Raw genomic sequence first — 13,100 nt, 5'->3', positions numbered from 1 at the left:
TTTATTCCTGTTTCCGTTGTCACTAAACCACATACGCAGAGAGGATACATTTCATATTATTTATATTGACGTTTATGAACAATTATTTTTCATTAAGCATTATTGGTATTTTGTTTACGTTAACCTTGTTTTCGTTAAAGTAGTATTGTACGAACCGGCCTATGGCGATTAAAGCGACTATTCTTGGTTTTTTTTTTCATGATTTACTACATAAACCTCAGTATCTAATTACTTTCGTTTTATAAAAAATATTTTAATATTTTGATTAGAAATATTAAATGTTTCAGATATAAACTTACTAATCCGAGGTATAGTAAATGATGTAGTAGCTATAAAAATTAAAAATTAAGATTAACACAACTAATGCGATAATCATTGGAGAGAAATACAATTAAATACTTGAAATAGGACATTTCAAACTCTTCTGCTTTTTATGTAAAATATACAATTTATAATCCCTTAAATATGTCGTATGTTTATGTCCTTATTGATTGTTCATTAAAGCCAATTCGGCTGTATTGATAATAATCTTCGTCCTGACACGTATTATATAATTAACAATTGTTTCTTTGTATATTTGTACATTACACATTAGTTTTACATTTAATGCAAATTTAGACATCGCATTTGAAATACTGGTTTCGGGTAAAAAAACTATATTTACTAATTAAATACTTTAACGTATGAAAATTCGTGAATTGAGGAAAAATTAAAGTAATCTATATATGTATATTATATTCATATAATACATAGTGTTGTCCTTTCGCTCTTTGTACATAATGTGACAAATATATTTTGACATTATATTTGTTCTATTTAGACACAATATTTTTGTATAATATATTATCATCTGCAGTATGCAAGGCTTTTATCATTGGTTAGTAATTATCATTTTACTGTTTCGCTTTAGAAAAATGAGGTGGTTGGACAATTATCTATATTCCGGAAGTCGTGGTCATTCGGCTGCTCCACAAAAGAAATACCAGTTGTACGGAAGGCGCCTAACAGATCCTGTATCAGGTACACATTATATAATTAATATTATTAATAAAACAATGTTGAAATGCTTAAGTTGCTTGGTAAAATAGTTTTCGTCTCGTGTTTTTTTTAATTTTAATTTTTACCCTTATATTTTTAGGAACCCCGAACGCCACTGAAACGACAAGGCCGAATCACGTTGGTCTAGTGCCCGACTCATTGAACCTGCCGTATGATATGTCCGTCAGGGAAGGCATTCCAGTGCCTGGTTCTTCACAGTTTAACAGACACATGGCTGGTACGTTATTTTAATGTGATATTATTATCTACAATTATTTATTTAATTTTTATACCATCTCGCACTTGGGAGTCACTAGATAGCCATGGCCTATGTGGGATATTAATATAAGCTAAGTTCCCCTTTCCACGTAAAAAAAAAATATAACACTATATTCAAAATATCAATTTAAATATATATTGCTCCAGAATATAAAATTAGATTTGATATTATTTATAGTCTATAATTATATATAATACCTAAAGAATGATTAAAAAAACCTATTGAATAAATGTTAAATCACCCCACATAAGCATACTTGTAGATTTTATTTTTATATTTCAACAATGCATTTTTGTCTTATTATATAAACTGTATAATATTATTTATGTTTGATCAAGGTTGTTCACGTGTAATGACACCCGAACACCAAGTAGCTCTCAACCATACGTATGCACTACCTGCCGAAGGTCCCAGGACACCGCGTAACAAGTTCAAGAGCAGTAGTAAGAGGAGCGAAGATGAACAACTAACAAGAGACGAGAAGAGGGCCAGAAATCTGAATATTCCTATCAGCGTCGACGACATAATCAATCTTCCCATGGATGAATTTAACGAGAGGCTGTCCAAGTACGACCTATCTGAAAGTCAGCTGACATTGATTAGAGATATTAGACGTCGAGGAAAAAACAAGGTCTGTAAAACAGTTATTCATTTTTAACATACATGATTAACCTAACCTAACCTAATATACATAATCGTTTTGTGGACATATTTTCTTAATAATATTATTGTTTTTAGGTGGCTGCTCAAAATTGCCGGAAACGTAAGCTGGATCAAATCCTCAGCTTAGCCGATGAAGTAAAACAAATGAAAGACCGAAAGTTCAATCTGTTACAAGAACGTGAATACTTAATGACCGAGCGTATGAGAGTAAAAACCAAATATGATCTACTTTATAACCATATATTTGCAGTAAGTTCAGCATTTGATAAACGTACATATAAAAATATATACAATGTTAAAATGGTCTTGTTATAAATTTTAATTAATTCCAACACGTTTATTTGTATGTTTAGAGTTTAAGAGATCCTGACGGAAATCCGTACTCACCGTATACTCATACGTTGCGTGAGCAGCCGGACGGCAGTGTTAGTATTGTACCCAGAAATAATGGTACCCAAAGCGACCGGAATCCTCGGTCTAAGCAACACAAGGACAAGTAATTTTGAAAATTACTTGATTTCCGGTTATATTTTTATACCTAAATGCTGTGATAAATACTATGGGTGGTCAAATCACCTCGAAATTATCAGGGAGCCGTGTGTACTTAATAATTTTGCTCAAACATAATATTATACACTTTTTTACATTTTAATCCCAATGACATCAGATTAATTAGACAACTCCTTGATAAAAACTTTATTAAATTATTTTTAAAATAAGCTATTATTATGTTATATAAAAAAAATTATGAAGTTATTTAAATTAACGAATCTTAATTAGTTTTTTCCTTTTTTTTCTTTTGTATATTTGCAAACTATTTTTTACTTGACTCGCATAAAAATATTTCACAGAACAAATATTTTGCTCAGTCACATAAGAAAAATTTCTCATAGTTATATGTTGCGTTTTTATTTTTCTTAATAAAACTTTGTCATTTCTTGAATAGGGAAACGGATGGTATTGGTTGAATTTTGCGAATTCATTATAATTTATTTATAACTTGGTGAATTTCTATAATTTATTGTAAACTATTTTTTTTTTCTAACCACGATGTGTTTAAAATAAAATAATATATCGTAGTTTCTGGTTTATTAATATTATATGTAAATTAAAATATATATATCATAATATTAGAATAATTTAATTTATAAGGTGGTTAAATTTTATGACAATTGAAAATCTTTGGTTATAATTTGTATTTGTGGTGACTATTAGGTTGGTGTCTATATTATATTATATATACTGTAATATTATTTATTTTGTAACTTAGAAAAAAAAATGTATAATTTTTTTGTATATTAATACTTGTATTACGTACAATTTAGTATAATTAACATTTTTAATAATATTTTCTTTTTGCCTAATTTGAATGACTTATTGTTGACTACTATTTAGTACCTATATTAAAAACCTACTCTTCTCAATATTTAAACATTTTACGTAACAATACAATACTATGCGTGTGTACCTATTTGTTTTCACCTTTATGGGTATTGGGTATATTCAATATATTGAATATAACTTAGTATTTATTTTTAAAAATGAAATACAACACTTTGTAAGTACCTATTCACTATTCAAAATATACTGCGTTGTATTATTGATTATAATTACTATAGATACACATTTCGTTGCAAAATTTGCTGCGCAATACGTAACTATTTCCCATAGAAGAAAATGTTTATGTAATAAAATATTTCTAATGGTCAATCGGTACTCTTATATTTCCACATGGCAATACCAACACGATGATTAGTAGAGACCAAATATTTTGAAATTAATTGATCGTATATCTTAAAAAAAATTGAACCGTCGCGGCGGGGACGTTGCCTCCATACCACCACCATATATTATATTATTTACTTAAAAATATAAAACATACAAAACAAAAAACAAATATTTATTTACTCAAGTCTCATGTTTCTTTTCTTTTCTTTAATATTTCATCAACTCAGTCATCCTTGTGGCTGGGAGGGGGGCGACGGGGGCGATTTTATGACTTATATTGAATTATTACTTGACATTTTTCAATATTATTCTTTTTTTCTTTAACTGTGTATTTTGGACGTTTAGACTCAAAAAATAGTTCTATACTCTGTACCTGTATCCCAATTAAATTAATATTAATTGTTTCTTTATTTTGCCGCTAAGGTCTGGAAACGTCCCTGCTATATGTTATAGTATAGATATATACGATAACGATTGTACAAAATTACACCAATAGCATACTATTGTATTTTACTAAGGTAAAAAAACAGTTGTAAAATTGTTGATAGCAGTAAAAATTCGATTTTCAATGCACCGGACAAATTAAATCTGCCAGTGACAGACCTATTATACAAGAAACAAGTTTAGAATTGATAGTTGTTGGTCCTATACCAAATTCAAATACAAATGCCGGTCGAGATGCGTATACAATTACATAATATTACATAAATGAGCTAAGTTGTAATAAATAATTTAGAAAATCAAATGTCAAAATGTTGGCGTTTAAAAACATTATTCTGATGACACTCATAATTATACAATGGAGGAGAAGGCGTGTCAGTCGTATTTTAATAAAACAATTCGCCGAGGCTCGGACGGTAAATTTATTGTAAAATTACCATTAAAAAACGAGGTAAAAGAAATAGGCAATTCTTATCCTACAGCTCTACGACGTTTTCTTTCCTCGGAAATTCGATTTAAATTTAATCCAACATTAAAACTCGAATATATTAAATGTATAAAAGAATATATTGAATTAAATCATATGCGAGTCGATAACGAAGATAATAAAAATGTTGTAAGTGACTATTTTCTACCGCATCACGCCGTGATAACTGATAAATGCAAATAGTACTACAACTAGATTACGCGTGTTATTTGATGGGTCATGCAAAATAGATATAGAACTTAGTTCAAATAATGTATTGTTAAAGCGTCCTACTGTACAAGAGGTATTAATTACTAAATTGGCTCGTTTTAGAAAACTGAAATTTGCATTGTCCGCCGACGTATCTAAAATGTATCGCCAAATATGGGTGGATCTGCCACATTGTAGCTATCAAACAATTATTTGGCGTGAAAATTCCGCAAAACAATTACGTTATTTTAGGCTTAATATAAGGGACGGTCCCAACATCATTTTTGCGACCGCATGATTATCTAAATTAACTGAGGAAGAATACCACATAATATTTCTCGATGCTTGCGAGGCCATTAAATCTGACGATTATTCGGACGGTTTCGACACTAAATATAACGCGTTAATGTTAAAATTACATAATTCTTTAATCAAAGGTATGTTCCGAGGTGGTTTCTCGCTAAAAAAAAATGGATATCAAATAGTTCCAAACTACTCAACGATATGCCAAATATAGAAAATAAATCAATGACCATAATGGAACTTGAAAATAAATAACTACCATTTTAGGTCCTGAACGCGACTTTTTTAAATACGAAATTGAAATACAGGCTCACCGACGAAGTGAAATACAGTATATGACGAGTACCAGCTTAAATTAATGGAATCACGTGAGTACTAAGGATAATCCAGCAGATTTAGTACCTCGCGGTTCTCGTCCCAATCATTTATAAATAATGAATTATGGTGGAAGGGCCCTCATTAACTCACCGACAATTCCGATAAATGGCCCAAATCAAAGATTAACCTTAACATTAATACGATAACGGAAGCTAAAGAAAAAAAGGTTCTATTAATAGATCATATAAATGAAAACCTCATTAAAAAATATTCATCGTGGAATAAATTATGACGAGTGTTTTCTTATTGTTTACGTTTTATTAAAATTCGTGTAGCAAATAAAAATATATTATAATAAACTCTGTTATATTATATATATATATATTTATTTATTGATTCTATTTTGCTTATTATTGTAATACATAATTTTGTAATTTGTTTTATAATCTATAATACTAATATTTTTGATTTATTTTATGTATTGAAAAACTTGTTGAAAATTATTATAATATTATTTCAAGGCAGACTGCATGTTATTTGAAGCATATCTATAATTTCTATAAATAATTGAAATACGGATTTTGTCGTTTATTATCGCTTACTAAAAACGTTATGTTATATATATCATTATATTTAATCTGAAACGATTGTCAGTACGCGTTTGACTGTCCACCGCCACATAATTATATTTAAGGTAATATCGTAAAGTCAAATCTCTTAAAGTAAGTCAACCTATACAATTCACTATTTAAGTTTACAAAGTAACAAAACGGTTACACTTTGTTTTCGTTTTTTTTTACTTTCGACATATCAAATTCTAACTAAATCCAATTTACATAAATTTTCGATAATCAAATAAATATAAAATGTTGTTGACATTAGATATCTCATTTAAATCACATTTAAATCCATTTTGATTTAGTTCAAAATTATATAAGTCAGACATTTTTACTTTTTATTTTTTCAAATAGTTTTATAAATACGTTAAGATTCATATTAGCCATATTTCCAATAAGAATCTATAAATTAGAAGGATTTCGACATTCTTGACTACAGTTTTCATTAATATATTCAATTACTATACCTAACTTAATATCTTGCAGTGTGACTAAGTAGGCATCTCTTAATCGTAATCTCCCACATTTTTACGCATGAATTGCTTCATCTACGAATTTTCGTGATGGCTATTTTAAATATAATTTTTAATTCATAATATGAGTGGGCTCATAGATGTGTCAGTGATAATGGTGTAAAGGGGGAGGGTCCCCCTGCCTTCTGAGTCATAACTACAATTTGTAATATAGCAGGGTAATCATATCGGAAGAATTAAACATTTATATTTTTTACCAAATTCTAATATTCATTTGCGCTCGAATTTGATGGTTATAGTCTTATAATTAAGTACTCAATCAATAATTTTTTTAATTTTTTTTTTTATTATTTTTTTTGCAGATACATAATGCTAATTTGTAATAAGTAGTCGGTAGGTATAGTACAAAACTATACATACTCAAAACGTATAAATAATGTGTTATTTTATCGTAAATATAATTACAATATTAGATGACAATCATAATTAATTTAAATATTCAGCCCTTTTTAAAATCGCAAGTCCTCATTGTTTTATTATTGTAGGCATCTAATATCATATGAAACGATATGAACTGATCACCGTTACATCCACAACTTCCACCACGATCGACTAAATCTATATCCCTCCCTACCTATCCTGCTGCATATTGTCTTGCAAATACACCCTATAAATTATAGAAAAAAAAATTTTAATACTGTTAAACAGTATACGTACCTATAGTTAGTAGTTAATGATAGTATGTTCAATACATTAATTATTACTTTTTCATAGAATGTTGTTTCATTGTCGGCACACCATTTACTTTTGATATCGGTTTTGCAATACTGTAAACAATAATATACAATAGTATATAATATTGATTATATTTTAAATAATTTAGTTACAGTTATATAACTTTACTGAAATACTAATTATATAATAAATATATTTGTATGTTGTTGAAATTTATGACGAATTGGTCTTAAACGAGGGCGGTAAACGTAATTTTAAGTAATAAATAGGAAATTTATTCAAAAATCATGGTTAATCAATCTACGTGGTAATATTACTATTTTATCGTAAGCGTAAATAACCGCAGTAATTATTATTCTATTCTCACTATACAATTACCTTCAATATTAATATTATAAAGTAGTAGATAAACTAAAAAACTGAGAAAAATTCTCAATCATTTTTCTTATATATCGTGTGGTTCTATCTTACGACATGTCTGTATATGCTTTGTCACTAATAAAGTTGTACCAACAGAAAATGGTAGGTAGCATATTGTAGCATACACATATTTTAATACTATTTACCAGTTTAATATATTGATTTATTTTTAATTTTTCGATAATAAAAATAACACACATATTCGCATGACAAACCTGACCACTGCTGATTGAGCTAATGCATACATGTACATAATATAGGTTAATAGTTGGTATTGTAAATTAGCGTATGAAGTATAATAATGACCATGATTACATAATATTATCTTTTGTTCCTGTACCCAGTGTGGGGTACATCCAACCACCCTCCCAAAATATTATCGACCATAATTTTACAAGTGAGTATCACCTATACCTAGTAATTAATGATACGTTTTAGAAAAAATAACGAATAATGACTATACTTATTACAACATATTCTAGACTCGTCGTTATAAATTTGATTTTTTTTTTATGTTATAAGATTCTTTAAAATTGCTTATTAATTATTTTTTTTCCTAGACCCTCCCACCCTACCTTATTAAAACAATAATTGCCGTGTCCCTGTCACCAACCCATTAAATTGGTATTATACATACATATAGTATACACCATGCATAATAATCCTAGTTAACGAACATTTCAAATTAAAAACATTTGTGTACCTGGTCAAATGATACTTCACAATGCATATACTTCAAACGATCACCATAATTTATTGTAGGAGTTATCATAAATTCTAAATACACTTTTTCCTTTGCGATTTTTGAGACGTTTAAAGAAGCACCAAATATTTCCTGGAATAACACTGATATTTTTAATCATATTTTTTACTCAAATTTTTTATACAAATCTTACTAAGGTATTAATATCTGAATGATCTGAATTCAAAGGAGTAGTTCCACCATTTAATAATTCATCAAAACAATCATTAAAACGATAAAATGTAATCAAATAGAAATCCATAATGTCATTTAGCTTTGAAAAATCGAACCCTTTCACATAAAACATACTATATAATTTACTCGTATATTAAACTGTATGTATATTAATTTTAAAATTAAATCTTAAAAATCATGATTAAGTATAATTTAAAACGATAAAGGTGCTAATAAAAGATATTCTCTATTTTATTAATACCAATATGATTTCAATACTTAATTTAATTACTTACAATCTGATTCGTTTTTAATATATGTCATTGTTGAAGCTTGTAAATAAAAACCAATTTTAATTTTTGGATTTGTATTCTTTATACATGCGAAATATGATTGAAATACTATGTTGAAGTTGTTCTTAAATAAAATAAAATAAAATAAATATAATAAATATATAAATAAACTATTATACGTTATGTTAAATATTAATAGTATAAATTTATATCAATCTATGTAATGATGTAAACGTATTAATGTGAATGTTTTTAAGGAAGTGAATACATTAGTATTATTAGTAGGTGTAATTTGACATTAAATATATTGTATATACGATTTAAAGATAAAAGGAATTAGGGTAAATCTATAATATTTTTTTCGGCACAGGTCTAAGCGGTAATTTGTAGTTTTGTTAATTGCAATGTATTAAATTTATGTTACACCAATTTTATTTTCAATTAAAAGTAATAATACAATTTTTCGACTATAAATATCAAAACAATATTCTTTTTTTAATATATAAATAATATATTAATGATTTTAATAATTATATTATAATCTGAATTTATCAAAATATTTGATAATAAATATACATTTAGAAGGGATTTATTATTATTTTCAATATAATCAGTACTTACAGAATCATCAGGAATGTCTGGTCCAGTAAAAATCAACCCCGCTACAGGATATTCATCAAAAAATTTTTTCAAGCTTTGTGCTTCGATTCCAATGCTATCATTAACACTGGCAGATCTCCAAATATTCAAATTTATTTTATAAAATAAAAATACTTTAGAGCTTAAAGTAATTAGTAATTTGATGTTTGCTGAATAAAATGATAAAATATATATTTGAATTATTGTTAATAATAATTTGATGAAATATGTTATTAATAACGTATACTTAATATAGGTTGTTTTATTTATTGATAGGTATCTACTTAAATGCTCTAAATACATTCAATTTAAGTCTTATAAAAATAAATAAGTAATATAAGGTATTTAATTGATCAATTTCTTTTTTTAAATAAACCAGTCATAATTTTTTTAATGTTTACCTACACGATTTTTAAATAATAATAATTTATGTTACCTATTGAAATAGGCTCCAGTATTTTATTTTTAAAAAGCATTTTTTATTATTTATAAGTAATTAAATATAATAACATAATACTGTAATGTGAAAAAAAACATTCGTAAGTGTAAACTATAAATTACACTAGTTAAATAACCATAAATCAGAATAAATGTATCAACTTTTTCAAATCTATCATTTATAATCATAATTTCATTTCTGTCATATCTGTTCATATCTCATCTCTTGATATTATAAAGTGCAATTATAACGCAAATTTGGTGATCTGAATAAATTCATTGATAAATAACAATACTTTATTCATAGTACCTATGTGTTGAAAAACAATTCAGAGCGAAAACGGAGTTTCAGATTTAATTTTTAAGATACAAACATTTTCACATATGGGGGAATGGATTATTAATCCTCTTAATATGTTTTTAAAAATATACCCTAGCTACGTAAACAATGGTCGCTCATACTCTAAAATTAAATGAATTTTAATGACCTAGATACATAGATATTTTTCTAGTGAAATAAAAAAAACTAAAACTAAAATTGTAAGCCTTTAGAGCTGTTCAAGATTTTATTTTATTATGACAACTACAATATACTATTATTTTAATATACTCATTGTAACTAGCTAATATTGTAATATTTTTTTACTTAAATCATCTGGAGAATAAGCAGGTACGATTTTTGAATCGTCTGTACATGTTATTCCGTCATAGATATAAGACGTGCATTCATTCGTTGGTAATTTGCTTATGTCAAATGCATCAACGTAACAGGCTGCATTGTTGGCATCATGATTACCTGAGTATCTACATGATGATTGACCAAGTTCTAAAATACAAAAAAGTACATGTATCAAAATATAGACTTTTGTACTATTATTGAAGGTAATCATGGGTAGGAATAAGAAAAATCATCTCAGCTTCATCATTCGAACGACAAATGTGAAATCGTATCATAATAAACTTAAAGAAATATAGTCTTTACATCATCCTGTACGATTTATTTCAATACTATATTACATAAAAAACAAATTGAATTCAAACCTTTTGATTAATATACCGAAAACCTGAAGATATACAGAATGATTATTTTATTATTGAACACTTAGTATTGAAAAAAGTGTTAATTTTGCAAAATATGTAGATTAATACTTTTCTAAAACTATGTAATATTTTTTTATTTTAATCCTTATATTTAATAGTGAACTTCATATCGAAAAACAAAAAAATAAATACAAGACTTGTAGCAATCTAAAATAATTATTTCTTTAATAAACATTTTCCATATTAGCCTTTTCAATATCGTAGCATATTTTAATTATTGTCGAATATCGATGAAAAAATTATACTAAATCAAAAACTACTACAATATTTACAAAATTTACTAAGTATATACACTTATTTACCAATTATGTAAAAAGTTATCTAAAAAGATGTGCGTATTTCAATTAAATAGATTATTTTAATTCAAATAGGCCCATTTTTGTTTTGTACATATTGTTACACATAACGGTAATAGATAAAAATACATACGAATAGCATACATATTTTTAATAAAATAAAAATTTTTTAAAAAAAATAAAGTCTATATTTACAACGTAATCCGTTCTGTATTCATTATATAATAAAGTATATTGTTGTTTGTGTTTTTATTTACCAATAACATCTTCTGTAATGACATTGACCAATATGTGTGAATGTAGTATAAAAATAAAAATGTTAGCCATTAAACTATTCATTTTATTGAAAAAAAAACAATAAAAAAAAAAAACAAAAAAAAACAATTTATAGGAAATTGAAATATAATAAAAACTTTCCTTTTAAATATAGTTATTTTAATTATCTTTTTTAATGATACCTTTTGGTAGGTATTTGAATAATAATTTTGACAATTATTCGCAGTTGTATACATAATACATAATTATATAATAATTATAGAGCATTTATCTAAATACTACTGTTTGTAAGTGGTATAGTAATTAATTGATTAATATTTTTTTTTTATTGTTACTAGATTTATAATTTATATTATTTATATATTTATATTTATTTATACGAGTATAATATACCTATCAAAAGCACAATACTTTTCATAATTTTGAAGAGATGATTTTACAAAATAATTTTTGTAATTCTATTCATCCGTAACACATAGAATTAAATAACATATAAAAAAGGATTTAGTACTTAATAGGTAAGTAAATATATCTATTAATGATTTTATTTTAAGTGTGGAAAGTAAGAAAAGTTTTTTTTTTTAATTATTATTAATAACGGTTCTGGTTTACTGATCTGAACTAAATTTTATAATAAATAACATAAATGTGAGTTCAGCAATATGTATCAATTTACTCTATAAGTTAACACAATGGTATCGTGTTATATGCGTAGTATAAAACATAATTTTAATAATCCCGTAATAGATGCCACGTGATCCAAAAATATTTTGAACAATGAACATGTATTTTAAATTTATGAATTTCCATTTAAATTATCTCAAATAATATAATAAAAAATAGATAATAATTAATATAATGCAGTTACAAATTCACACAAGTTGTGTGATAATACGCTCGTATTTTATGCCACGTTTAGATTTTTGATCATGCTCTATTGTATCTGTTTGGAACAAAAACGTTTGCAACTTGTCTCATTCGATTATTTATTTAAATCGCCCCGTTAATGATCAATCTACTCAATTTTTCAAGAAATATTATTCCATCCTACATATTTTACGTATATTATTATAACAGACACTATCACACGCATTGACTGTTGAAAATTTGAGATTAACATTATGTTGATTTTTGTATACAATGTCAACCGCATCCCTAATTAAATAGAATTATTAAGAATCAACTTATCAAAATAAGTAAAGCGAACATAAATAAAAATAATGTATATAAATATTCCTAATCTAAAACTCTGCTGTATTAACTCACTATTGTAAATTTAATGAAAAAAAACTTCTACGCGTCAAATCAGTTCTATGTTTTTGTCACAGATGGCTCTATTATCATAGCAACAGAAACTATTAATTAGGAACAAAAGAGTACTGCTAATTATACACTAAAAAGCATCATACCTCTACTTATTATATTACTCTTACTATATTTATTAAAGGC

General features: G+C 26.3%; 2 protein-coding genes across 3 annotated transcripts in view; one reads left to right on the top strand and one right to left on the bottom strand.

Annotated features, from left to right (window-relative positions):
- Positions 1 to 3,345, top strand: part of LOC132931003 (segmentation protein cap'n'collar) — a 92,523-nt gene extending 89,178 nt beyond the window's left edge. For both annotated transcript variants that reach the window (XM_060997174.1, XM_060997173.1), the window contains exons 11-15: positions 911 to 1,020; positions 1,139 to 1,276; positions 1,657 to 1,949; positions 2,057 to 2,230; positions 2,335 to 3,345. In XM_060997174.1, the coding sequence (XP_060853157.1) occupies positions 911 to 1,020; positions 1,139 to 1,276; positions 1,657 to 1,949; positions 2,057 to 2,230; positions 2,335 to 2,481 (862 nt within the window). In that variant the 3' untranslated portion in view covers positions 2,482 to 3,345. The remainder of the gene's footprint in view (positions 1 to 910; positions 1,021 to 1,138; positions 1,277 to 1,656; positions 1,950 to 2,056; positions 2,231 to 2,334) is intronic.
- A 3,633-nt stretch (positions 3,346 to 6,978) lies between these two features.
- Positions 6,979 to 11,731, bottom strand: LOC132930688 (uncharacterized). Its single transcript, XM_060996691.1, has 8 exons — positions 11,633 to 11,731; positions 10,625 to 10,804; positions 9,523 to 9,710; positions 8,905 to 9,025; positions 8,589 to 8,725; positions 8,396 to 8,527; positions 7,302 to 7,364; positions 6,979 to 7,204 (listed from the first exon to the last, which is right to left on the bottom strand). The coding sequence occupies exons 1-8, from the start codon at positions 11,712 to 11,714 to the stop codon at positions 7,172 to 7,174; spliced, it is 936 nt and encodes a 311-aa protein (XP_060852674.1). The 5' UTR covers positions 11,715 to 11,731; the 3' UTR covers positions 6,979 to 7,171.
- Positions 11,732 to 13,100: the final 1,369 nt, after the last annotated feature.

This window comes from Rhopalosiphum padi, chromosome 4 (genome assembly GCF_020882245.1).
Source record: "Rhopalosiphum padi isolate XX-2018 chromosome 4, ASM2088224v1, whole genome shotgun sequence".
In the NCBI taxonomy this organism is placed as follows: Eukaryota; Metazoa; Arthropoda; class Insecta; order Hemiptera; family Aphididae; genus Rhopalosiphum; species Rhopalosiphum padi.
Note: the sequence above shows the minus strand (reverse complement) of the source record. Positions and strands in the feature narration are given on the sequence as shown.

Bases quoted from the DNA above. Each gene is read 5' to 3' on its own strand.
- LOC132930688 (XM_060996691.1), bottom strand. From the start codon at position 11,714: ATGAATAGTTTAATGGCTAACATTTTTATTTTTATACTACATTCACAC. The intron at 10,805-11,632 runs GTAAATAAAAAC...TTTGTATTTTAG, and splicing joins CATTACAGAAGATGTTATTG to AACTTGGTCAATCATCATGT. The intron at 8,726-8,904 runs GTAAGTAATTAA...TTTATGTGAAAG, and splicing joins TATTAAAAACGAATCAGATT to GGTTCGATTTTTCAAAGCTA.